Source organism: Choloepus didactylus, chromosome 2 (genome assembly GCF_015220235.1).
Source record: "Choloepus didactylus isolate mChoDid1 chromosome 2, mChoDid1.pri, whole genome shotgun sequence".
In the NCBI taxonomy this organism is placed as follows: Eukaryota; Metazoa; Chordata; class Mammalia; order Pilosa; family Megalonychidae; genus Choloepus; species Choloepus didactylus.
Window position 1 is genome coordinate 96,954,303 of NC_051308.1, and position 26,496 is coordinate 96,980,798.

The window sequence follows — 26,496 nt, forward strand, 5'->3', positions numbered from 1 at the left end:
AGAATGAATTACTCCATCCTTTGTGCTTCACATAGTACAGCTGTTCCCAGGCAGAAACACATTTATTCTGCTGTCCTGTTATCTGTTTATGCTTGTTTTTTCCATCTTTGAATCCCCAGTATCTCCCATAGTGCTTGGTTAACTAGCACTAGGTAAATGTTGATCGCACGGATGCAACCGTAATTTATCTGGTCAATCTATTTCTTCTGAACAAGGAACAAGATGGAGACTAACTCGACAGCTGGAAAGCTGTCTGCTTGGCCGGGTGTGCTGTCTCTGCCAGATCTGGGAAAGACCTGGGACACGCTATGGATGCCTGGGGTTTCATGACCAGAAGAGCCTCTTTTACGATTGTTCTCATGGTGAATCCTTTTGCACTAGTGCCCGACCAGAGTGGTTCTAACCATGGCCAGGCAAGGGAGACACAAAAGCGGATGGGAGGCAATGCCCCTCCCAGGTTAGATAAGTTAGGCGGATGTGCAGAGGAGCTTTGTAAGCAGTTTTTACTAACGACTAGAACAGGGGCCCAGCATGGGGACACTGACTGACCTCTGTGACTTTGGGCAAAGTCTGCCCCCTCTTGGAACCTGCATTTCTTCCTTTATAAAGCCAGGGGACTGGGCTGAATGGCACCCAAGTTTTGAGTCTCAGTGGTGGGTAAGGAGAGGGAAAAGAACTGAGGGGCGGTGGGTGGAGTCGTCTCCTGAGCTGGCTGTTAGGGGGAAGAGTGCTCCTCAGAGTTCTAGGCATTCTCTTCCCCTTGCCTCGAGAGATTACCAGTGACCTGCCCCAAAGCACCTGGAGTTTCGGCAGGCAGCCCTCTTCCACCTGAGACCTTTCCCATTAGCTTTTCAACCAAGGTGACCTGTTAACTCTGCCAGTGAGATGGAAAGGTCTCCTAGCAAGGTGGGTGCCTTCTATCCTGACAATAAGATGTCAGAACCACTGGCAGGTGACTACTTGGACTCAAAAAGGATATTCAGGGCATGCATTTGCCTTCTGGAGACACTGTGGATATCTAAAGGGATCAGATTGCTCATTTAGAGTGGATGATGTTAAAGAGATCTGAAGCATGTTTGCCTAACAGTCCGTTTGGAGGGGTCTCAGTCATAGTCATGAGTCTTTGGGACTCACACTTTCTTCTCTAAATTCAGTTTGAATGGGAATAATGTGAAGGCTCCTGGGAAGCCCCCAACAAAACATTAACTCCTCTTACACCTGTCTTTTTACTGTTAGGGATTATTTTCTTTGAGTTGAACAATTTTCTCTCTCCTTTTAAAATTCATTCATTCAACAAGTATCTTTTAAGGATCTACTATGTGCCAGGTTCTGCGATAGGCAGTGAAAAAGAGTAGAAAGAGACAATAAAAAAAAAAAAAAAAAGAGAATTTCAAATAGTGATAAGTATCACAGTGACAAAATGAAATGATGGAAGAGAGGGGATGGGATAGATTCCTTTAGATAGAGGGGTCAAGGCAGGTCTAAATGAAGAGGAGCCGTTTGAGCTGAGATCTGAACAACAGGTCGCACGAGGTAGCCATGTGAGGTTCAGAAGGAAGAGTGTTCCAGCCAGAGGGGGCAGCAAAGATAGAGATCTGAGGTGGGAGTGAGGTTGGTGTACTTGAAGAACAGAAAAATCATCCATGTGGCTGGAGCACAGCCATGGGAAGAGTCAAGAGAGAGGGGGGCAAGGCCCACCATGCAGGGGCTTTAGGCCATGGTGAAGGATTTGGATTTTATTCTGACTCTAGTGGGAAGTTATGGAGTGAGGGGGTAGGGAGGTAGATGGGTTGAATTGGGTCCTCCAGAAAGATATGTCAAAATCCTATGGATGTGAACTTATTTGCAAATAGGGTCTTTGCAGATGTAATTGGGCTAAGGATCTTCAAAAGAGATCATCCTAGATTTAGGGAAGCATTAAATTCAATGACTGGTGTCCTTATAAGGGAAGGGAAAGGGAGATTTGAGACACACAGATACAGGGGAAGGTCATTTGAAGATGGAGGTAGAGACTGGAGAGCTGCTTCTACAAGCCAAGGAACACCAAGGACTGCCGAAAACCGCCAGAAGCTGGAAAAGGCAAGGAAGGATTCCAAGGGTTGTTGACAGCCAACAGAAGCTATGGGAGAGGCATGGAATGGAGCCAACCCCTCAACACCTTGAATTTGGACTTCTCCCCTCCAGAACTGCAATAAAGTAAATTTCTGTTGTTTTAAGCTGCCAAATTTGTGGTAATTTGTTACAACAAGCATAGGACACTAATACAGGAAGTGCATAATTTTATCAAAGAATAGATGATAAACAAACAAGCAAACAAACAAAAAACCTGGTTTTTGTACAGAGAATGGACTGTAGAGGCAGAAACAGTGGAAGCAGGTTGCCAGATAAGAGGCTAATGTAGTAGGTCGGGAGAAAGCTGTTGGTGGCTCGAGTGAGTGAATGAACGAGTGAGCTAGCAAACAGGGAAGGGGCAAACATTTGAGGGTGGCTGAGTTGATGAGGTTGTTGGGGAGCGGCTCTGATGCGGGGTGCTTGGGGCACTTTGCTTTTCTTGTATAACTTGTAAGTCTCCCCTGGGCCTGGCTCTGCTTCTGAAGCACAGATGGGTGGGCTCAAGAGGTGGGGAGGAGATGGGTGAAGGGGAAGTTCCAGACAGGAGGGCAGGGACTGAGTTATCTCCCTCTTCCTCCTGTGCGACAGGGGCCCAATAACCAGGAGTGAATGGATATAACCTAAAGCCTTCTTCTTTAAAGACCCGCCTCAAATGCCACCTTTGACTTGAGGCTTCCCCAACTTCTTCCCCCCAACTCTCCACATAAAATTCGTTTCTCCCTCCCTTGTGCTCTGGGCTTCTCTTGGAGTATCCCCGGCCCATTGCCAATTCTTCCTTGTTTGATGCATCCTAAGGAGCTGCTGGTCACACAAGCTAGGTCATGAACTTTGTGTTGAAAGGAGCACCCCCTTTCATCTTGGAATCCCCTACAGCTTTGAGCCCAGGATCCTGCACTTCACTTCAGTAAATATTTGATGACCCAAGTTATGCCAAATCTCCATCACTCTGTTTACACCCAGAACTCCCAGTCAGAGAGAAGCTGGAGAGAGCATGAGAGATGACTTCCGTTTCTTGTCCTTTTGTCCCCTCACCAATCGGTGACAGCCTCTTTCAATCAACTGTGGCATGAGACTGGAGCCTGACAATTTTGTTACTGCACACTGAGCAGATTTATAATGGGATTGTAAGGAACAGTGACAAAGGCGGAAAAGGCCAGCTCCCTGCACTGGCCTTGGCATTGCCCATCCCATGTGAACAAGCCGGGCCACCTACCTCTCCCGGGGGAGCTGCTTGGCCACTCAGGACCTCACTGTTGGGCTCCAGCTGGGCATGGCCAGTCCCAGGGTTGCAGTCTGGCTTGAGAACTCCATCCCCGTCCTCTGGCTTTTCCTTGTCTTTCTCCTGCTCCGAGGCTTTGTCACCCTCCATTTCTCCGGGGGGATTTGTGGGAGTCTCCTTCAACGCAGTGCTCTCCTCCAGCTTCTTTGCGTCTTGGCTTTTTTGTCCTGGCTTATCTTCTTCATTTCCCGCCCTCTCCTGCTTCCCCTCTGTAGGCTTTTCGGTCTCCGTTTCCTCTCCAGCTGTTTTTTCTTCCACGGGGCTCCTGCACCCATTCTCTGCCTCAGGGCTGGATGTTTGGGGTGGTTCTGTGGCCTCCTCCTGGGCTGGGCTTTGGTGGTCTTCATCTGAATTCCCCACAGCCTTCTTCCCTTGCTTGGCATCCTCTGCAGCCCTGCCCGTCTCCTCAGGCCTCCCTGTCCTGCTGGATGTCCTCCTCAGAGGGAGCTTTTCATTGGACCCCAGGCTTCTCCCCTCTTCCTTTTCCACCCCATCGCTGGACAGAGGGGATCCTGGGGTTGTGCTCTTGGATGTGAACACCTCCTCGCCGTTCTCCTCCTTGGCACCGTTCTCCTGAGATGAGTCTGCTGTCCTGAAGTCACGAAGGTCCCCACAATCCGACTGAGACCTCCGGAACCGCCTGGAGGGGGGGCGCCTTTTGATTGAGCCTCGCGTCCGCACCTGGAAGAACGTGTTGAGAAAAATTATTCAAAACCTGCAACGAAAGGCCAAGAGGAGGACTGTGTGTCCTATTGGATGTCGGTCTAAAGCACTGCTTAACAAGTCCACCCAAAATTATTTAATTCTTAAAAGAATGTACCATTGTCTGCTCTATATTTTAGGTTTGAGCCCCGCAAAATTGTGAAATTACATGTTAATTTGCAGATTTTTTGTCTCGTGCAGATGCAATGCTTTCCATCCAGTGAAAGAGAAAACCTATGGTTTTATTGCCCTTTAAAATTTTAACCAGTTTTGTGTCTAACTTAGCAACTTTATTCTAACTTTTGTTTTTTTTTAAATGGCCTGTAAAATAACCAATTCTTCAAATGCTCTTTGAACCAGCTTTACCATTTTACTGGTTTACCCATAAATGGACACATTGAAGAAAATCTAGTTCTATTTTGAATAAAGTCACGTTTTTAACTTTTTGAAAACATTATTTTGATAAAGGTGGACCCGACAGAGAAGGGGGTTAGAGTCCCACTGACAGCCTGGGCCTGGGCCAGGGACTCCACAGGTCCTGAGTCGGACCAGCTTCTTCCTTTTCCCCAACCAGGCCCTCTCACCCCCAGAAAAGCTGGCTGATCCTGGGAAAGTCAAGCAGTTTGCATCCCAGAAGGCAGCTCCACCATTATCAGAAGCCGTATCTGAGGAGCTCCCAGCAAGGCCGCCTGAAAACAGTCTACTCTCTGGGAAGTCTGCAGATCTCAGAATCAGGCCTCCCCTCGGCCCACCGGACTTGGTCTGAAGTGTAATGGAAATGTCCCTGTGGGACCCCCTACTTTACCCAAGTGATGTGTCCTTTTAAAAATTTATATGTAAATTAAACTTTGGTAAGTCGTATTTGGTATTTGTCAGTCCTAGTTCCGTCTTTGAGGTTTGGCATGAAATCCCGGCTTATAACAGCTTCTCAGGCCCTTTTCCTGAGACCACTGAGAGGCCAGCCCCATAGGGTATCAAGGCCCCGCCCCCATGGCCAGCAAGACTCAGAGATAATCTTGCCTGTTCCCTTGCTGCCTGCCAGAAGGCTGAAGCAATCCCCAGAGCCCCCACCTCCACCCTGGCTTTTATGCCCAGGTAGCAGCACATCTACCTTCCTACCCCAGCTCTCTACTGAGAACCGTTCACTTGGTTCTGCCTTTGGGGGTCTCTCCATCACCCTAGGTTGGGGTGCCCTGTCCTTGGCCATCAGGCTCAAGCCTGCTCTATCTCCTCCTTACCACCAGCTTTGTTTCCTTGGGCCCAACCTGTCTTTACTTATTTGACTCTTTTTTAAATATATAGATGCATTTCCAGGATTGACCCAGAAGATTCTACTCTCTCCATCCTTACTTCCAAAGCCACACCCATTTACCATTCCCTGGGATCAGACTGCCTTGAACCTTGGGCCCTGCTTGGCTCTGGCCCAGATTTGCTGGGTACCTCTTGGACTGGACTACACCGTATCTCCAATTCCTATCTCCATGTGGTAGGGCCAGGGATCTGACGGATGCACACAAAAGCATCAGCGCAGCATCTACAGAAATAGGACCTGCCAGATCTCTTTTTGCAAAGTTTTCCTATGTCAGAAATGGTCTGGGATGATCTTAAACTGAAGCGAGCTGCAGTAAGAATGATTTGAGCTGAGACACTTGGGATAATCCACATCAGGCCAAAACGGGGTCATATGGATTCCTAGAGCCCAGCCCACCCTTCTGTAAATCACTCTTCAGGTCTTTAGCCCTCGCCTTTAGTTATTTACATAACTATCCCTGCAGCCCTGAATTTCCATCCCTCTCTCCACAAAGAATAGTGCACTCCATCCCCCAAGCCTGCCTTTCCAGGTGAGTGGTGTAGTTCTTGGGGGAGATGAGAGAGACAGGCCAGGGAGAGGTTAGTTCAGGGAAAGCTGACAAAGGAGTAGAGAAATTTCACTGCTGGTAAACCAGCTCCAGCTCCAAATGTTTCCTTCTTTTGCCAGGACGGCAACAGGAGGGAAAACTGAGGGTTGTCCCATGTTTCCGCAGACACACCTCAACGCTTGGGACCCAGCCTTTACCTTATTGTAACAGGGCAGATGGCTGCCTTCGGGCGGCTGGTCGAAGCTGACAGGCACCTCCTCCGGCTCGCTGGACCGAGACCACACGCCAGGGCTGCTGGGGGTGGAGGGCGGGCTGTGAAACGGGGACACCGCGGCCTTGAGTCCAGGGCTCTTGGGTGAGGCCCCCGGCAGAAGGGCTGCAGGATCAAAGGCTAAATTGGCCTGTTGAGAAAAAACGAGACATTTCAAACAGGCGTGGGGAGAAGATGAGAGCCTCTGTTTTAGCTTCATGGTTACCTGGTCTCAGAACTGGGTGAAAGCGAGTAACATGAGGCTTTTTGTGTGACTTCCCAACCAATTACCCACTGATTGTCCACAACCTGCTCCTGGAAGCACTGATGACTCAGTCCATTTCCTGCTGCTACCTCAGCCTGCATTCCAGACAGCACAACACGGATCCACCCAAAATGCCCCAAACTATAGAAAAATTAGCCAGAAAGCAACCGCAGGTGCCTGTAGGCACCAAGAGCTCACAATAAGTCAGTACCCATTACCATCTTTCTCAGACAGAGTCAAAAACAGCACTGCTTACTGGAGGCTACTGTTTGCTGGTCACATGCATTTTTTCCTCTATGAAAGCCCTGCTTGTTCAGTGTTGTTCTCATTGCACAAATTAGGAAAGTGGCTAAGAAATCTACCCTGCGATCCAAGCCAGGTCTCAGACTCAAGGTACCAGGTTCTCTCTTGGTGGATGGCTGGAGGGTGGGCACAGCAGGCTGCTAGGGGGGCAGCAGAGCAATTCACTGTGCACCACACCTGGGGCACTATATAGTGCAGGTGAAACCAGAGTAAAATGAACCCCGAGGGCAACCGAAGGGGAGAGGTTACCAAAGGTAACCACAGCTTGAGGGAGTTATGAGTCTGGAGGGGGAGGTAGTCCGAGTTCCTCCGTATTGCCATAGAGAAGGTGGTGGTGCAGGAAGGTGTCTATGGGGAGGGCAGTACATGAGGCCGAATCCTCTTTAGCGCCATCTAGGGGCAGCCCTCCTTCTCCTCCTCCACCTCCTCCTGCCCTCTGCATTTCCAAGTCACTGCACAGCTTCATCCTGCAGACCCTGCAGCAGCGCCAGATGGGGAGAACAGCAGCAAGACCTCACAGGGCAGGGGCAGGGATCGAGGGGCAGATAGTGCAATGGAAAGTTCATGGGCTCTCCATGCTGACAGACTTGACTCCAAATCTTGGATCTTTCATTTAATAGCTGTGTGACCTTCAGTGAGCCCAACAGCCTTCCTAGATCTCAGATTCTTTATTTGTCCAAACTTATTAGCCTTTCCTCCAAATCCCTTTATGATCTGGTCCCTGTTTACGCACTCTTGCCACTATCTGACTCAAAACCTGTCCCTCCAGACTCCCCTGTGCACCACCCTTCCACCTGCAAAGGGCTGCTGTCTGGAGAACTCCTTTCTGGAATTCTTTGGATTTGCAGACTCTAAAGCATTACACGTGTTTAGGAAGGCATGAGTATTTCTATTTTTATTTTAAGAAAAAACTTGTAATACAGTCGTGGAGACAAGACTAAATCACGGTAAAAATTAAAAATGTAAAAGTTAAATAGCAATACTGTGAGTCCAAGCCAGGTCCCAAAACAGAATATGATGAGCATCAAGGGAAGGATTTGGACTGCAAAGGCTGTGGGAGTCGATGAGCTCAGATGGCTCAGAGGGCTTCATGGAAGAGGGGGCTTTAAGTGCGCATTAAAGGAGGACCCACGAACCCCAAATTTCAAGTTGGGAAATTCCCTCTGCAACATGCTTATAAATAAAATGGAACTTGCTAGTCAGCAGAAAACTTGAACATTGAATTATGGACTCTCTAGTAAAGAAAAATCAAAGTTCATAACTCATCCAATAGAATATTTAGAAGAAAAATCTATCTGATGATACATTTCTTAATTCTGTGTCCCACACATACCCCAAATATAAAGTTCTTACAGGACTTTGCCAAATTGTCATACATTCTTACAGGACTTTGCCAAATTGTCATACATTCTTAGTGAGATTAAACAATTAGAGATCAAAACCTCATTCTTAAGCCTCTGTGATTCCCAGATAGGCTCATTAATTGACTAAAAGGGGGATAAGACTGAGACTGCAGGGTACAGAGAATTTGGAAACTACTTTCTGGCCCTTGGATGAAAGCTGTGGTGGGCAACAGGGTGGCAGAAGTGGGGGTTCTGGGCTACACCTCTTCTAGCTGCTAGGAGGGATGTTGGGGTTTTGGTAACCCTTCTGAGAGATACCTATTTGTATACAGGGGTCCTGCAGCCTCTGAGAGTGACAGGCAGCCCCAGGCCCTTCCTGCAGCTGGGGCAGTATCAAGAATTCTCGGTAGGAATTATGCTTCAGGGAGACACTGCAGCATCTCCCCAGCCCTCCATGGAGTAGGCTCACGGCCAGAACCCAGAGACACTTTCCTTTCCCCCAAACAAGGACTGGGAAATAAATCCCCGGGCTCTTCTATGGTGGGAACTGCAGGAGCTGTGGCTATTTGTCTTGATAGCCCCAATAGCTTCAAAATGAAGTTGCTGAGCCAGTTCTTTTAGTTAGGCCTGATTAGGAAAATACATTGCATGGCAGCCTTGCCTGTTGTCCTGGGTGGATGCCCAGAGGCAGGGGTGACAGCAGGAGCCCCTCCTGCAGACTCCGCCCTGACATATCATGCCTACCCCCCTCCTCTGTGCTTTAGGTCATGCCATTTCTCACCCCAGAAGTACCTTTCTCCTTCTTCTCTAGCTACCCCTCCTTGAAGGACCAATGATTCACAAAGCATTCATCATTGACTACTACTGCCAACTCTATTCTCTTCTTGTCCTCTAATTCTAGGGCAGTGGTTCTCAACTGGAAGCAATTTTGTTTCCACCACCAGGGGACATTTGGCAATGTCTGGAAACAATCTGGTTGTCACAACTTCGTGGGATGGGGGTGCAAAGCATCTAGATACTGCTAACCATCCTACAATGCACAGGACTGACCCCATGACAAAGAATTATCCAGCCCAAAATGTCCACAGTGCCGAGGTTGAGAAACCCTGGTCTAGAGGAACAGCGGTTGGGCAGTCACACACAGTTTCAATCTCTGGTATTCACTCTCTTATACACTTTTTATTATACCATGTGTGAATATCTTGTCTCCCCAACAGACTCTGCACTTATCCTTCATATACACTCCCAGGAAAGCCAGTCCAGCACTGGGCACCATGAGCAAAGGCTCTTGGCACTCAGGCTGATCGGTGGAGAGGTAGGGCAGGATGTTACCAAACAGAGAATTTGGCCATATCAGTGGAGCATGTCGCAGCTGAATTTCAGTCCTGTGTAACGGAATGGTTTGCGGCTGCATTCAGCTTTGGGGGAGAGGACTTGGCTAGTCCTGGGTATTTCTTGAAACTATAGTGTCCCATTTTCATAAGACTCTTGAGGCATACATTATCTACCCCCAGCACTAAGTGTTAACAAGATGAGATTATATGCGATATGGTCCTTATATTATCCCTTTACCCACAGGTGGAGGGCTGTAAGATTCTTATCCCCTGGCAAAGTTTGATCACTAGGTGGTTATCTAGGTGGTACAGATGGGGCTACCCCTAGGAGATCTAAAGACTTGCAAATTTTGGATAAGTAGTGGGCAATGAATAATGATTTCTGCACTTACCTGAAGCTTCTCAATCAGAGGAGAGCTCTTCACCTTGACTTTAGGAGGGTGGCTTGCATTGGGCAGTGATTTCTATGGAGCAAATAGACCAATACAACCAAATGAGTGGAATGACAGGAGATGGGGTTCTGGCTGGAGCCCAAAAGCCACAGATAAGAGGAGAAGAGAAGAGAAGTTGGTTTCTCCACTTAAGTTTCAGCAGCTCACTTCCTGGCCAGGGCCTGGGTGAGGCGTGCTCCCCTTCTCTCCCTCCCTCATCAATTACTAGCAAGATCACTTGAATCTATAAATCAGAGAGGTCAGGACAGATGTCCATCACAGGGAAGGAATTCTATCCCTGAAAGAACATCTTCAGGACCATGAGGGAACAGACCATTTCTGAGGGGAGCGAGATCTTCACCTCATGACATCCAACAATGTGAACCAACAATAGGAGGGAATTTCAAAGATAAAGGGCAAAATGACCATCCATTTTGTTTGTCACAAACAAAACAAGAAACCACAGATCATGAGTGAAACCTGACAGAGGTATTATTGTAATTCCCCCTTGAACTAACAATATTTTGGAAAATCCTACCAATGGCATTGTTTATAAATTATAATTTTCTAAAGCATCAAATATTCATTTAGCTAAGCAGACACTTATTAAGAATCTAATACCTTCCAGGCATTTTTTGGTTGCATAAAGATAAATATGATTGATTTAGTCTCTACCCTCTGGTAATGGTTGATGCTGTCATACACACACACACACACACACACACACACACACACATATGCTACATAACCATATGTATGCTATATTTGTTGTGGCTATTTTTATGATGAACTTATGTTAAAAATCCTGTCTGCCTTAAGATTCTGTCCTATCTAAAAACATTGACTCTTTCTTGAGAGTTGTGTAAAATCCCCACAATTTGAGTCAGTTTCCACATATAAGAGTGATGACAGTGATGATGATGATGATGATGATGATGATGAAGAAGACAAAGAAGATAAAGATCCATGATGACTTTCTTGACGTTGGTAGAAGACAAGGGATTTTCCTCTAGTTTAGCAATCCAAAGCATCTTATCTGCCCTACCTTACACACTAATTTACTTGAATCATAAGAGGAATAACAGTTAACCTCTTAGAAATATTCTGAGACACTTATTGAACACTATGATTGCATTTTAGTGATGGAAGGAGGGAGGGTAACTCAACTGAACTTTCTGTGACCTTTTTAGGGTCCAGTGCTGACGGAGGGCAGTCACTGGCTGGGGCTCAGGAGATCCTGTTTTAATTCTGGCTTTGACAGAACCCAGATGGTTGCACCAGCCTCAGTCTCAACCAAAACACAGCAGGGATGGAATAAATGGTTCCTAAAGACCCTTCTAGCTCTAGGGTCCCTCTGGCTCCATCTTCTTGGAGCAGTCTTTCAAGAAGCCTTTTGCCCATAGTGAGGGGTGAGTAAAAAAAAGCTTCTGGCCCAAGTTGAGGTGTCCTTAATTTCTGTGCTTCACAGTGCAATTTCATATGGGCGAGTGTTTTTGGAGATAGTGTTCGAGAAGCTGCAGCAACAAATTTGGCAGTAAAGCTCAGTGTAATCCTATAAATTCTTTTCTTCCACAACTGACCACTGCTCTCTGAAGACAGTGGGCATTCGATAAACACTGTCCCTTCAGCCCAGGACTTTGCTGGAGTCCCAGCTGATGTTCTAAAACCCTTGCTGATTTCAGTTGAACTGCAGAGCCGGAAGAATCCAGAATAGCCACTAATGCCAGTTCCTGGGAACGGCAGCAGGGGGCAGCATTTCCTTTAGCATTTCATAAGTAGCTCCAGGCAAGCTGTTGAAGTTGACACAATCTATGTAGATTTACCTTCCAGGCATTTTTCTGTTACATAAGGTTAAATATGACTGATTTAGTCTCTACTCTCTGGTAGTGGTCAATGCTTTACAGGAGTGTTTTTTAAAGCCCTTTTCTGGGCAGATGAGGCTACATAAAAACACTTTTCGTTAGGTCCTCCAGGGAGGGGAACCTCCGTGGTCACCCTGGTTATAGGAGAAGCCCTGCAGCAGGTGGGCTGAGCCTGCCGTCCCAGGCCTGGGCAGGCACAGGGAGGAGGTGAAGAAGGGAGGGTGAGCTTCCCAGCACTGTGTGTTAGGAGCAAGAGCAGCCTGACTGTGAGCCTCCCGCTGGGCCCCCATGGTTTCTGATCTTGGTGCCCCTGCAGGCTGGGCTCTGGGTGGACAGAACGGGGAGTGTGGGCAGCAGCCTCCAGCCAGCCAGACAACGCTGGCCGCTCATTTATTACTATGTGAATTTCAAGGTGCAGAAAAGTCAGAGATCCCCTCAGGCAGTGCCCTTCCTGTGTGCAAGGACTCTAGGCTCTAGGCAAGACTTTCACTCTAAAACCCACCTCCCTATGCACCCAGCCCTTGGCTGTTACACGCCCTTTAACTATTGGGTGGTGTCCTGTGGGGTGAAACCTATATATTTATTTTCCCCCAGAACCACTGGAATGGAGTTGTTTTATCCAACTACCGCTAACCTGACTCACTCTGTTTTTATTGCAGGGAAGGACATTAGTTAATCTGTTTGGTTAGCATTCTTGACCCCATTTAAAATGAGACGGGCTCAGTGTTGGGCAGGGACTTCTCCTGGGCCAAGCCCAGGATATCAGGGAACAACCTTACAAGAGGATCCTTAGTGAGTGTGGCCTCAGCCTGCTGCATCGCAGCACAGACACAAAACCCAGAGGGTAAAGGTGACGAGGAGAAGTTGACCCTCTGTAAAGAGAAGCTGTTGGAGTGTATTTGGTCATGGCATTGGCTGATAAGCCCATGAAGCCACAGCATCTAATGTTAGAGCCTCAAGAGACCCCAACAAAAAACCTCAGTGTTTTTTTTAACTGAATTCCTTGGGGTTCCCATCCCAGAGTTTAAGACCCTTGTTTGGTGGGGAGGGAGGGAAAGGAATTCTCAGATGGGGCTCGATCAGAAGCACCTCTCAATTTATCTGATGGGCTTCTGCCTATAAGTCTTGGGTTGACAAAATGTTTTCCAACTATTGCTCTACTTCAACCATCCCATTTTGTAGATAGAAGACCAAGAAGCTTGTCCAAATTCACATGGGTTTCTGATGTCCATTATCAGGATGCTGGTCTCCCAAAAAAGAGGGGGAGAAAAAGAGGGGGTTGAAGCAGAATTTGGGACTGAAATGTCTCTTGGCTTTCTTCCTCTACTTTGGGCTAGGCCTCCCCAACTGGAGAGCAGAACATGCAAACTCATCTCAGGAGGGACCGTGACCACTGTGAAGGTTCGTGGACTGCTGGGGCAGGGCATGGAGAAGTCGCTCTTACAGCCACAGTTAGACAGAATTGGTGAACACACGGGCAGGGGATCTATTACTGGCTAGGACTTATGACACCAGAGCCTTTACTGTGTTGCTAACACTGACTATTTATATCTGAGGGCACGGAGGCCTCCCGTGTGCTCTGGTTTTCTGCCAATGATCCGGAACAACAGCCAGCCTTCACAAGGATACTGTAGAACCACGGAATTCTCTCACATGACAGTTCTGCCCTATGTACGTGCAGCCCCTCTTTCCAGGTGTGTTCTCCACACAGAAAGAACGAGGCCTAATCCAAGGTCATGTAAGTCAGAACTGGGACTAAAACCTAACTTTCCCGAACACTGGGTCCAGCGTGCTAATGACACATAGCCCATTCTCTTTGCTCAAAATCCTCAGGCTTGAAAAATACCATTCTTGTCCTTGATAATTCATAAAGGAGACTCAGTAAGAGTGAGTAGGAAGGACTCTGGTTTTCAAAGTAAAGGATTCAGGAAGCATTTCTTTAAGGAGATTCATCCCTACTTCAGAAATGGAGAAATTCCCTGCACAGCTTTGGAGGGCCAAAGGCATGAATTTTGTGCCCCTTCAAGAAGGAAAAAGCAAACCCACAGCCAGCATCCTCTGAGTCCCACCTGCAGCACTTACCTCCTCACCATTCTGGCCCAGCTCTACCTTGGGGGGGAACAAGAGGAGGGAGCAGGGCGGTTTCCTTCTTGTTGGTTTACTGGTTGGTGTCTAGAGGAAGGGCAGACAGACACACAGAGAGAAAAAGAGAGAGAGCTAATCAGGCAACAGGGAGGAAGAGGAAGGAAGCAGAAATTGGTTTTAGGAATATTTAGGGATGTCTGGAGGACAAAGGAAGGGGGAGAAGGGGTTGCATGTCTTTAGGACTTGCCTATTTACCTTATAAACTAATTCTTTTTAACCGGCTGCCCATTTTGCCTTTCAGCCTCTCCTCTCCTATCCTTTTCCTGTCCCTTTCCTGATAGAGCTTCATCAACTTGAAACAATACCTCAAAAAGATATCCACATACAGCTTTCAAGCAGCACCAGTGCCTTAGATCAATATTACCTTCTTCCCCTTACGACATTCCTATAATGTCTAGAAATTATGACCTGATTTTTCAGATGGGGAAACAAAGGTACAAAATCGTGGCACCTAAGCATGCTAACTGTGTTCTCCTGTGCTACAGGGGTCCATGATAACTCTTTTCCTACCTTAGGATAAGCTTCCCTCAGCTCCCCTCTAATGAGCTCCCTCCCACTGCACGAATAAAGAAAACCTAGCCCCATATCCCAAACGACAACACCCCCTTTCACACTTTCTTCTCCAGCTGGTCACTGGATCCTTTTCCTTGCTGATTGCTGGCTTCCTCCCTGGATGTGCTTCCCTTCACGTCCTCTCTTCCTTCCCAATTCTCAACATGGACTCTGCCCCAGCCTTCCCTGGCTCCTGACTCCTAGACTGGGGGACAGGAGCCGGGTGTGGGCGCCTCCTTATTCTGAGCCTGTCCGGGCCTGGCACAGCTGTACGCGATCCAAGTCTGTGTCAGTGGATGATCAAGATGAAAAGGAAGCTCTGACAGGCAGGGTTTTTAGCTCTCAGCCCTGTTTCCCATCCCTCCTGGCCAGTGCATCAGCCGCTCTAGCAGGGAAAGTTTCTGCACCAGGCGCAGCAGCGGCGACATTCCTCACATTCACAGGGACCCCTCTCTGGCTTCTCTTCCTAATTTGGTGATTACCAAGCCTCCTCCCTCCCTCTCCTCTGGGCCTGACCCAGACTTCCCTCTCCTCCAGCCCCCCTCCCAGAAGAGGGGCTTGGACGCCTCTGGACTCACCTCCTTCGCTGCAGCTGCCTGCTCTCTAAAGCGCCCAGCCAGCTGGGCCACCGACGGGGACGCGGAGCTGTCCACATTGGCCTTGTTCTCTGCCGGTCCCGTTCCTTCCTGGCAAACCAAGGAGAAGCAAATTTAATCAGCAAATCAGCCAGGAACTGGGTGCCATGCAAGGCGCTTGTTGTGGAGCCACAAGCAGGAATGATGTGACAAGGAGGTATTTTAACAGCATATTGCAACTGGCTCCTGCATTAAAGGATTGTAAAAAAAACACTCAATCAACCACATTTAGAGACTATTGCCGATGTGCTTGACACTGGGTGTGGCCGTGGGGGTCTGGAGGGGATGACAACTTGGTCCCATCCTGGAGGGGGCCCTGGAGAGACCTCGGAGGCAGTACGAGCCCTGGGTTCCCCATTCCTCAAAGACCCCACCTGGAAAGAGATGTATCAGCAACAGGGTAGGAGTCTCCTTCCCTTGTTCACATGAGGCTTTGAAAAATGGGGGCTGGCAAAATGCCTCCAGAGAGACCTTCCTTAACCTTTCTTTGCCTTGACAGAGATAACAGTAGCACATCACTCACAAGGCTGCTCTGTGGATTAGATGATTTATTTTATATATACGAAGTGCTGGGACAAGGCCTGGCACATTGTAAGTGATTTATAAGTGTTATTATTATTACTAGCAATGGGGTCAATCAAAAAGAATTCCTGATGATTTTATTTGTGTATCTCCATAGGGCCCTCACTGAGAGACAATGGCCCCTTTAATCCTTCTTTTCCTTTTTATTGAAGGAATCCCCTGAAAGTTAGGTTGTGCAAGCCGATTGCAAGCACGTCCACACCGCTGCTCTTCCCCAGTTCAGGGAAAGGGTTTATGGTGGCTTCCTCCCAGGTGTCTCCAGCCTCCCCGAAGAAGCAAAGCGACGCCCCTGGAGTTCCTTTGCTCCCACGCCCAGTTCATCACCGAGACACACAGGACCAGTCAGCAAGGGCTGGAAACAGCGCCTCAGCTCTGCCTTGTTACTTTTGACGGCCTACGTAACCACCTGGTTTTAATCATCTAAGTGTCCAGTGCCAGACATGAGGCTTTTGCCTTTTGTCACCGTAATGACGTCATTTCTTACACAGACTGCAGAATCCCTCTACCACTTCCCTTCGTCACATCTGCTCTGAAACTGGGAGGATTTGGGCAGCAGTTTGCCTGAGACAGAGCCCATCTGTCTTTCCATCGGGCTCGTGGCCTGCAAAGATGAAGTCTGGTGCCTCCAGCAGTACATCACAACACACACACACACACCTCTAGACCCTCCTTTTTGTGGTAAAATCACCTTCAAGCTTTCTGACTTGGATGCTCCCTCCAGAGTAAATGTCACTGGTCATTTTAGGATGCTGCCCCCTTGGAACAGGGAAGAGGAAGGCAGCTCTTACCCCCTTCCCCGGTTAGCCCCTTTCCTCCTAGGCCGTGAAGTTAAGTAAATGGAAACAAAGCTTTGGTTAGGGACGGGGGCAAAACTGATGAGGCCTTGGACTTCCTCATCTGTAAATGGGCTTGTCTGAAGGAAAACAAGGTCCCTCTTTGCTGTTTCCAGTTAAAATTTAAGTTCATCCCAATTCCGAGCCTAAACACCAACTGTCAAGTTCACCTCTCTTCAAGCAGCCAGATTTCCCCATAATACTGGGAAAAAGCCAAGGAGTCAGATGTGCCATCCTAATTAGTGCAGCCCCCACTGGGCAGAACTCACAACACACACCTGTTTGACCCTCACACTTGCCATGTTCGAGTGGTCAGAGAGGGTCACCTTGTCCTTCTGGAACAACGGAGAGGCTTTAGAGACAGTGTGTGATTAATTGAGAGGCGCTTGGTAAAGATGCTGGGCTAATCGGTTTGTCCATCTGTCTAACTTCCTGTCCACGTAACAGATCTTTCTCTATTTATTGCTCAGGTCCTGCTGACAGTGCACTTTACCTCGGTTTCAAAGGCGCCAATCACTGGTGGCACTGGAAGATACATTCCAGTTAAAAATAGAGCTGTACGGGAATCAAAAACTCCTCCCTAACTTCCCTGTCTTGAAACCAGGCTTGGCAAGGGACTAAAAAGAGAGAGAACTACAAGGCTTCTGGAAGCATTTAGGACTTAAAATTGGTTGAAGGAAAGATTATAATGTCTGCATTTGTCCCTGGAATCCAGTGAATGGATTTTCTTTAGAACACCTAAAGACTTCAGAACTTGTTTAAGCCTGGCAAATCCACGCACTGCCAGCCCCTCTCCAGACATGTGTCATTCTATGTTGTGGAGGAGTGACTGTGACTGTTGCCTTCTACCAGCTGGGCACAATGGAGCCCAGAGAAGGCAAGTGACTTTTCTAGAGTCACACAGCAGAAGCAGAACGGGGGATAATCTGAGAAACACTTGACTCCAACCCCTGACAGTCCAGCAATGGGCATCAATTAAACAACATAATTTGTGAAAATGCTTTGGAAACTGTAAAGTGCTCTCTTAATTTTGATATTATTATTGGTCACTGGGTTGCACAAAGAAGAAGCAGGGTCTTGGGGCAGGACCAGGGCAAGTGGCTCAGCCTTTTGGAGGCTTTGCTTGGATTCTGCTTTGTAATTCTTCTGCACTGGCAGGTGTAAGTATTCACTTCCTCTTGGTGGGTTCAATATCGGGCCACCCCAGCCTCAGGCCGGTGAGACTTGTGGAGTCCTTCTACAGTCACTCTCCCCCCGCCCTGAGGCTGTCTTGATGAGGCCATGACATTAATTCTGAGGAGGACGTTAGTATCTCTACTTAGGCTCAGACTTCCCTGGGACCCCTGTGTCTCCATGGGACTAAGTGTTCTCTCTTTGCTCCTTTGATGTGCATAGAGTACTTAGAACCTGCCAGGGAGAAGGTGCTCCTCTAAGAGTGGTTTCTTACCCCCTCATCCAACCTGGTCTGTCAGTGTCACCTGCTCCCAACTGCAGCCCCCTCCCCTGCCTGCAGCCACGCCCTTGAGTCTTGGTCACTGCTTGACCTCAGCTTGACCTTTCTTCTTGGTCCAATCTCCTTTGCCTTAAATCTGTTTTTGTTTTTTTTGTTGTTGTTTTTTGGCAGAGGGAAGGCTCATCTCCCTTCCACGTCCTGCCTCACTTCACACTTCTCTTCACAAATTGCAGATCTCCACTCCCTCTTCCTGGGCCCACATCATGCTTACTGAGCCCCTGTGCCACCATTCCAGCCTGGAGCTGGCAGCCAGTTTTGGAAACCACTCCTGTGGTTACTGTCTGACTTTGCCGAGGCTAGAAGAAAATCACCTCTGATGTTTACTTTCCATTTCAATGGGACTTTCTTCTGGGAACTGAGGAGCCCGTGTGTCTGGACTGCATGGGACACCCCCACACGGTTGCCATGTTGAGTAAACACAATTTGGAGGGTGCTGACCATCCATATAGTGGAGCCTTTGTGTACAGGCCAGAGTCAGCTCTACCTGCCTTCCGGCCTCTGCCCCTGTTTTTCCATCTTCCTCCTTGGTCCAAGATCTAAGAGTGAGACCCTGAGCCATGGTTTAGAGAAACAAGGCACTGAGGAAGGCTCTGAGTCTACTGCTTGGGAGAAGCAGTGAGAGGGCTGAGGAACGCTTGCTCTGGGCTAAAAGGAGGGTCCTCTGTTCATCAGACACAGACCAGAGAACACAGAGCCTTAAAAGCATGTGGTGTGCTTGCTCCTTTGCTCTTCCAGAGCTGACACGGATCTTAAGACAGTCAGGCAAGGTTCTCACACCCTTCACATGATGACCTTCATCATTTCTAAAGGACCAATGCACAGTATCTTTGGATGCCAAGACAACCATAGAGTCTTCCTTCACACTCTTACCTTACCTCTGACTCTTCTGTCCCTCCCACTGTTTAACTGCTATTATCCTGAGATGATGGGAAAGAGGACTAAACTGGTAATCAGGAGGTTCACTCGATCTAACTTCTTTCTATCTACGTACCTACCCATCTACCTGGGGCACTTACCATGGGGAAGGCACTGTCCTTGAAGCAGCCGATACGTTTTCTAAAATTCTCACAACACTTCTAGATGAGGAATCTAGAGCCCAGAGTTACTATGTAACTTGCTATTCCAATTAGTAAATGCAGGAATCAGAATTTTCTGGACTTCAAAGCTCTAGCTCTTTCCACACCAACATACTATACCAACTCTAGTTACAGCTGTACTGGAAGAATTCTTCTTCAATCTCTCATCAATAAATATTTACTATTTTAGGCTCTGGGGATATAACAGTGAGCAAGACAATCCTTGCCTTCAGAGGAGTTGCCATTCCAGCAAGAGGAACAGACAGCAAACATATAAAAAGATAAACAAATAAGACAATTTGTTACATGTTAGAAAAAATAAAAGAGGGTATTTTATCTATAGGGAGTACGGAAAGTCATCTCTGAAGAGACGTCTTCTGAGTTGAATCCCAGCTGGAGAAAGATGGGAGAAAAACTATTCTGAGCAGAAGATAAAGACAGGAACCAAGATTGAGAAAAGTGTGGCAGGAACATGCCGTACAAGGAGAAAGATGGGGAGACAGGGAGAGAAGTAGTCTGGTGCTGAGAACATGGGGTCTCCTGGATTTTATTCTGAGGGAACCGGATGCCATTTGGAGGGTTTTAGGGAGGGATAGGCTCTGAGTTACACATCAAGAGCCTGTCTGTGGAGGATGGGCAGGAGTGGGAGCAGAGAGACCAGTGGGAAGGTTTTGGCAGGGGTCCAGCTAAGATATGATGGTGGAGTGGACCAGGCGTGCAGGAGGCAGACGGTGGGGAGGGCGAGGTGGGACTGTGGGAGTTACTGATGCACTGGATGTGGGGAGTAAGGGAAAGAGGGGAATCAAAGATGACTCCTGGATCTTTGGCTTGGGTAATGGGATGTATGGGGCATATTTTCTTGGGTTTGAGAAGACACTGGAGAGAGAGAAAGCAGGGCAGGTAGTTTGGAAATGCCTAGTTCTTTCCAGGTCATGAAAGTTTGCAATGTCTACTAGACATCCAAGTGGGAGTTGAATATTCACCCAAGTTAGAGTTCACAGGAGAGGTCCAGGCTGGAAACAAAACTTTGAGAGTCTTTAAAGATGGCATTTGAAGTCACGGGACTGGATAAAAGCAGAGGAAGAATAATATATGGAAGAGAAGAGGTCCAAACCCAGAATTCTGAGTTGTCTCCTTCTTGGCACCAAGCTGGCTTTCATTCACAAAAGTGAGGGGATGGCTCCTGTGATTCCACTGGGGAGCCTCAAGGCATTTTGATGCAGGTTGCAGGTGGCTTGGGTTACAGCCAGAGGTTTCTTTGGCTTAGGTGACATGGGGTAAGATATCAAGGGATGCCACTAGAAAGAAAATTATCTTGTCCACCATCCATGTTGTTGGTACATCTGTTCACCAACATTTCTTGAGCATCTGCAGTCACTGGAGGATGCATTGGGATAACAGGGCCAGCCCTCTAGGAGTGAGCAGCCTCGGGTGAGGGAGGGGTGGATGGGAATGGAGAGGAAGGGAAGAAAAGCAACAGCAAAAATAGACGAGGCCAGAGGAATAGAAAAAGGCACGTGTAAAAGCTGATTAAATGTTTCACCTAAGATTTAAAAAGTCCCAAGTATTCCCTACTTACCCACTTGCAGGCTTTAAGCATCTGAAAATGGCAGGTCCTTGGCCTCTGTGAATCACTCCCAGGGAAAGAGCCAGGCAAAGTACACTGCTCACACAAAGTGTGTCTCTCCATGGGACCTCCAGGGCTCCCCACGTCCTCCCAGGACTTGTTGCTGCAGACCAGTGGCCCGGACGGGGCTTAGCAGGCCTCCAGCAGTGGGACACTCTCACTCCACCCCTGAGCTCTCAAACTATTCCTGAGAAACTGATTTAATCTGGTGATTAAAATAGCTAAGTAAAGCTAACTTTAATTTTATGGCTTTTAAGGTCATGACATAAGTCATGAACACCCACACTTCTGTGCTGCCCAAAGCTCTGTGTCAAATCAAAACAGCTGAATCGAAATGTCAAGTCCTCACGCCTAGTCTGAAGGGCCTGTTGGTCTGGGGATAGAGAGAAAGCACCTTTGTTTCCATATTCCTGACTTTCCTTCCCTCACGCTCTGCATCCTCCACTCCCAGGCTCAGTGTTTCCCGTGTTCTCAGTCTGGCTTGCAGCTGGAGACACATCTGGGGAGTCTCTTCCAACCCCCTGCTGGAGATGCAGTTTATAAAATCAGGTACCTTACAGGTATGTGAGAAAGACAGAATGAGCTTGGTAAAAAGTACCCAGCGAAGGGCCTGGCACTTAGGAGGTACTCAGTCCACAGTTCGCTTATTCATTCATTCAATGAATATTTATTGAACACCTACTAAGTACCTAACACTGGCTAGGTGTGAGGATATAAAGATGAAAATTCATGGTTCTGGAGCTCACAGAGCATCAGTCTAGTTGAAAGACAGACTTGTAAATAAAGTATCATAATGCAAAACAAAGACCATTGCTTATATATATTTTTGGATGCTGGGGTGTTGGAATGGCTAGAAGAAGGTAAATGACATGGTGGAACTGTAGCCTATAGCATACCTTGAGATTTGCTCTATAGCTGCTCATTGAATTGTGCTTTGAAGGTCTTCACCTTTCGTATACACCTTGTATTGCATAATGAGGAAAGAACTGAAACTGTGGAACTGTAATCCATAATAAGTTTTTGAAATTACCTATATGACTACTTATTGAGCTGTATATTGAGAGATGACATGCTTCTGTATGTATGTTATATTTTACAATAATAGAAATAGCTGAAGTTGTGGAACTGTGACCTGTGACATTCTTTGAGATTTGCTCCCTTAACTACTTGTGAAATCGTACATTGAAAATTATCACTGTTATGTATATATGTTAAAGTTCACAATAAAAAAATGAAAAAAAAAAAAAAAAAAAAGACCATTGCTGTAACTGGGAAATGGGTAACACTGCAATGGAAACTTAGGAGAAGGGACACAGTCTCCCTGGATGAATCAGGGAAGGCTTCACAGAGGAAGTGACACTTCAGCAGAGTCTTGAAGGATGAATAAGAACCAGCCAGGAGAGAAGGTGGAGAGGAGGGACTGGCATGCACAAAAGCGTCAAAAGCAGGGAAGAGCGTAGTGTTTTTGGGAAACTTCACCTGATTCAATATGGGCAAAGCAGAAAGTGAGAGGGAAGGGAGGTGGAGAAGTAGAAAGATGAGGCTCGTCTAGGGTAAGGCACATCCAAGTTTTAATTCAGGCTCCAGCACATAGTACCTGTTTCAATGACCTTGGGCAAGTCACTTGATTTCTATGAGCCTTGGTTTGCTCATCTGGAAAGGCAGGTGGGCAGTTCCTGTCTCACTGTGCTGTAATGAGGCATCTATGAGATGATAACCGTCGTCACTGCCAGTGTTTACGCTGAGCCTCCCCGGTGCCTGGCTCAGGCCTCATGAGCCCCCTCGGCGCCTGCGGAGTGCTCAGTGAAAGCTGTTACACTGAGGCTGTGGTACAGAAAGTGGAGTTTATTCCTAGGGTGAGCCAATAAAACATTTTGATAAGAGGAGTTATATGAGTTGCTGTTTGAAGGATTACTCTGGAAGCTGATAATATAATAATGTATATTTCAATCCATTCTGGGGACCCTGGGGAACTAGCAGCAATCTGCTGCTAGTCTTCAAAGGCGGTACTGTTGAAAAGAGTAATGTCTTCTTCTTTCTCCTCTCCCTCTTATGAGTATTGCTAATATTTTATATGATCTCTCACCCCTAATGCAGAGAGCACTCGGAGGCTTTCAGGTAAGGACACTAGGTGAGTCTTTTTTTTTTTTTCCTTGATTGAACCTCACCCCTCTACCCACACTTTCAATGTGGGTATTTCTCAGATTTTACCCTAGGTACTCTTGCTTTCTTATTCTACATATTCATATACCTGGTGCAGATTTCTCTCCTGAGCTCCAGACACATACATGCATCTGTGTATTAGTTATCCTGACTTTGAGGTCTCATTGGCATCTCAAACATTCCACACTCATCTCTTCAAGCCTTCCTCCCCTGGCTGCTTCTCCTCAAACGTTCCACTAGGTGAGTCTTAACCATAGTATTGGCTCTGCCTCCTCCTTGGGTGACCTTGGTCAGGTCACTTAAGCTCTCAAGGCCTCAACCTCCTCATCTGTAAAATGGGAATGACACCTGCCTTTCTTTCCTCACGGGATCACTGTGAGGCTCTAAGGACCAATGAATGAAATCACATAGTAAACATAAGGTAGAAAAACAACTCATAGATCACCAGCTAGGGGGCAGCCACAGTGCTGACTGTGGGGGACACAGAAGGGTACTTTCTGTACCCCCCAGAGCTTATGTGCTACTGGAGAACAGATACAATTAAGTCAGAATTTAAAACACGATAGGTTAGTCAGTAAGGTGGGAAGAATAATGGCTCCCCAAAGATATCCACGGCCTAATCCCCGGAATCTGTATGTTATCTTACATGGCAAAGGAGAATTAAGGTTGCAGATGGAATCAAAGATGCTTACCAGCTGACTTTAAAATAGGGAGATTATCCTGGATTATCTGGGTGGGCCCAATGTAATACAAGGGTCTTAAAAGTGGAAGAGGGAGTCAGAAGAGGAGGACAGATGATGTGAGATAAAAAAGACTTGACATGACAATGCTGGCTTTGAAGACAGGAGGGGCCCATGAGTCCAGGAAAGCGGACAGCCTCCGGAAGCTGGAAAACACAAGGAAACGGATTGTCCCCTAGAGCCCTGTCGACATCGTGACGTTAGCCCAGCGAGACCTGTGTTAGTAAGACTCCTGACCTATAGAACCATAAAATAATAAATTAGTACTGTTTAAGCCATTAAGTGTGTGGTAATTTGTTACGGCAGCAATACAAAACTAATACAGTTGGTCAGTCAACAAGTATTTGTTGAGCACCATGTGCTCTGAGTTCCGGAATGCAGTGGTGAAGAAGAGAAATTCCTGCTTTCACCGAACCTTGCATTTTAGTGGGGAGAGACAGGCAATAACAACAAGCCTGTGAGAGTGCAGTATGTGAATGGTGATGGGTGCCATGGATGAAGTGAAAAGGGTCAGCAACAGAAAATGACTGGGAGAGGGTGTTGGGTGCTGCCTCTGCAGGGGAGGTCACAGCAGGCCCCCCCAGGAGAGGAGGTGACAGCTGAGTTCAGAGAGCTGTGCTGGGGAAGGACGGAGTGAAATGCAGAACAGAGCACCGAACCTGGCCAGAGGCATCCAGGAAGGCTTCCTGGAGGAAGCATCCACCTGGCCAAGCTTGACAGGTGAGCAGGGCAAGTACTTCTGCCAAGGGAGCCTCACGGGAACCTCAGCAAACTACACAAAGTTCTTAAGGCTGGGGCAGGGACTGCAGGTGCAGGGTGGTAAGATGAGGCTGCAGCAGAAAGCAGAGGCCAGAGCCTGGATGGCCTTCTATTCACAGGGCCTTGCAAAGGTATTGGGGGGGTTTAAGCAAGGGAGTCAAACCAACGGATTTATTTTTGCAAGATCCCTCCAACTGCAGGGTAAGAAATAGGGGGTGATATTGTCATGGAAGGAAAAATAGGAGCAAATTTACAACCACACTGCCTCCCACAGAGGGGGATCCTGGGCTCGAAAGACCTTTTCACTGGACTGAGATTCTTTTTGGGTTTGGATCTACCCAGGGGCTCAAGAGCTGCATTTGGGAAGAGTGAGTGTGGAGGAGAGCAGGAGGGGCAGCAGGAACTAAGACCCTGAGAAATGGACAAGTGGTGAAGTGGCAAGAAAGAAAGAGACATCTGCTGATGGGTAGCCAAAAACATTTTGAAGATCAAAAATCTCTAATCCTTAAAACTGTTTGCTGTGTGTTGTCAGCGTGGCCCCTTCCTGCGATCGGCACATCTCCACTAAAAATTCTGCATGCAGCAGCCTTTTATTTGTGGTTGCTTTATGAAGGGGGTGTGGTGGGGTGAGCATGAAGAGGAAGTGCTTTGTCCCACCATTAGAAGAGTAAAGATGCAGAGTTTATTGATGTGCCCACTGGGAAGATATTAATGAGCCCCCTACGTGGCAGCACGGGACCAGGCCCAAGGGATACATGGGTGAGCAGATCCCCGGGGGCTTAGGTCAGGTGGGTTTAGAGAAGAATGGAGAACAAGAGGCAGAGGCAGACAACTGAGTCCAAAGGTGACTGTAAGCATTTAAGTGCCCCAGGGAATTTGTAGACATAAAGGTGCTTTAGACATACGGTTGGAGCCAATATTCTGCAGATTTGGGGAGGCTGAGAGACTAGAGAGGATGGCCTCCTAAGGCGAGGTAGGGTCAGTGAGGGATCAGTGGGGAAAGCAGATACCTAAGAAGATTCAAAAGCAATTTAGGAGGAAGGATTGACCAGCATTGGCGGCTGAGGGGGTGAGTGAAGGGAGAAGTCAAGATGGGGCTCGAATGTCAGGCTCTGGCTGCTGGTGACATGGGAGCCCTTTGCAGAGAAAAGGGGGCTGGGGAGGAGCGGGGCTGGGAGGCAGGAGGCAAGAGAGGGCAAGTCAAGGGAAGATTGCGCAGAAAAGGCGAGGGGACAGAGAAGAGTGAAGCATGGGGCGGACCCTGAAGCAGCCTGCTGGGGATTTTTGGAGTCAGATGAACCCAGGGTTGAACCTTGGCTCCTGCTACAGGGTGATGGGCAGGGCGAGAGAGGCTGCAAGGGAGACGGGAGGGTGCTGGGGTGAGGGGCCGAAGCCAGCGACCTCTTAGTCCAGGCTCAGATTCACGTGGCCCATTTTTCTTTTCTTCTTCCCCCTCCCACCAGAGGGTGTGCAGAGGCAGAGGGGCAGATCAAATTCAACCTTGTCATCTGGCAGCCCCTGAACAGCTCGGCTTTATTTTTTATATTTATGGGGGAGGGGACAAGCCTCTTCATAGTTGGTGTGGATGGTTTACATGGATTCACTCAACTAGGCTGACAAATCAATTCATAATTTGTTGCTTTCAAAAACAAGTTCAGAAACTGCCTGTCATGTGCTACTCTCATGTTATAGTAATATCATAAACCTGCTTTCCCCAGAGAGCTCCTCAGGTCTGAGGGGTGGGTGGGCTGCGGGGACAGCCTCACAAGGATTGTTCCAAACCCTGTGGATGCTGCAGCCACCTGCAGGCTTCTCTAGGACCCACTCCTGCTACCCACACACACGGGAGTCGGGTGACAGGGCGGTGTGTCCTGGGGTCCAGGACATTTGGCCTCAGGCTGCGGCTGGAGGCTGAGGCATACCTTCTAAGATTAGAACAAGGCGCCTGAGGACCCAGGCCTGCCTCCCAGTCAGCTGCAGCCTCTCCTGTTACAGCCCCCACTCCGGCCCCCTTCCCTGGGAGACAGCACCCTTCTGGAGCTGGACGTTTTGCTCTGCTGGCCGGGTTGCAAGGGCAGGGCCCGGTGCCTGACTCCCCAGTCCCGGCCCTCAAGAGCCTCACAATTCAGGT

At 48.0% G+C, this 26,496-nt stretch overlaps 1 protein-coding gene across 2 annotated transcripts in view; it reads right to left on the bottom strand.

The window, feature by feature from the left end:
* The window catches only part of RCSD1 (RCSD domain containing 1), a 70,298-nt gene that overhangs the window by 6,886 nt on the left and 36,916 nt on the right, over window positions 1-26,496 (bottom strand). The window contains exons 3-7 of one of the 2 annotated variants that reach the window (XM_037825432.1): window positions 15,016-15,123; window positions 13,823-13,912; window positions 9,840-9,911; window positions 6,150-6,353; window positions 3,326-4,072 (exon numbers count right to left, since the gene is read on the bottom strand). In XM_037825432.1, coding sequence (XP_037681360.1) covers window positions 3,326-4,072; window positions 6,150-6,353; window positions 9,840-9,911; window positions 13,823-13,912; window positions 15,016-15,123 — 1,221 coding nt within the window. The remainder of the gene's footprint in view (window positions 1-3,325; window positions 4,073-6,149; window positions 6,354-9,839; window positions 9,912-13,822; window positions 13,913-15,015; window positions 15,124-26,496) is intronic. The other variant, XM_037825433.1, reaches the window with a different exon arrangement.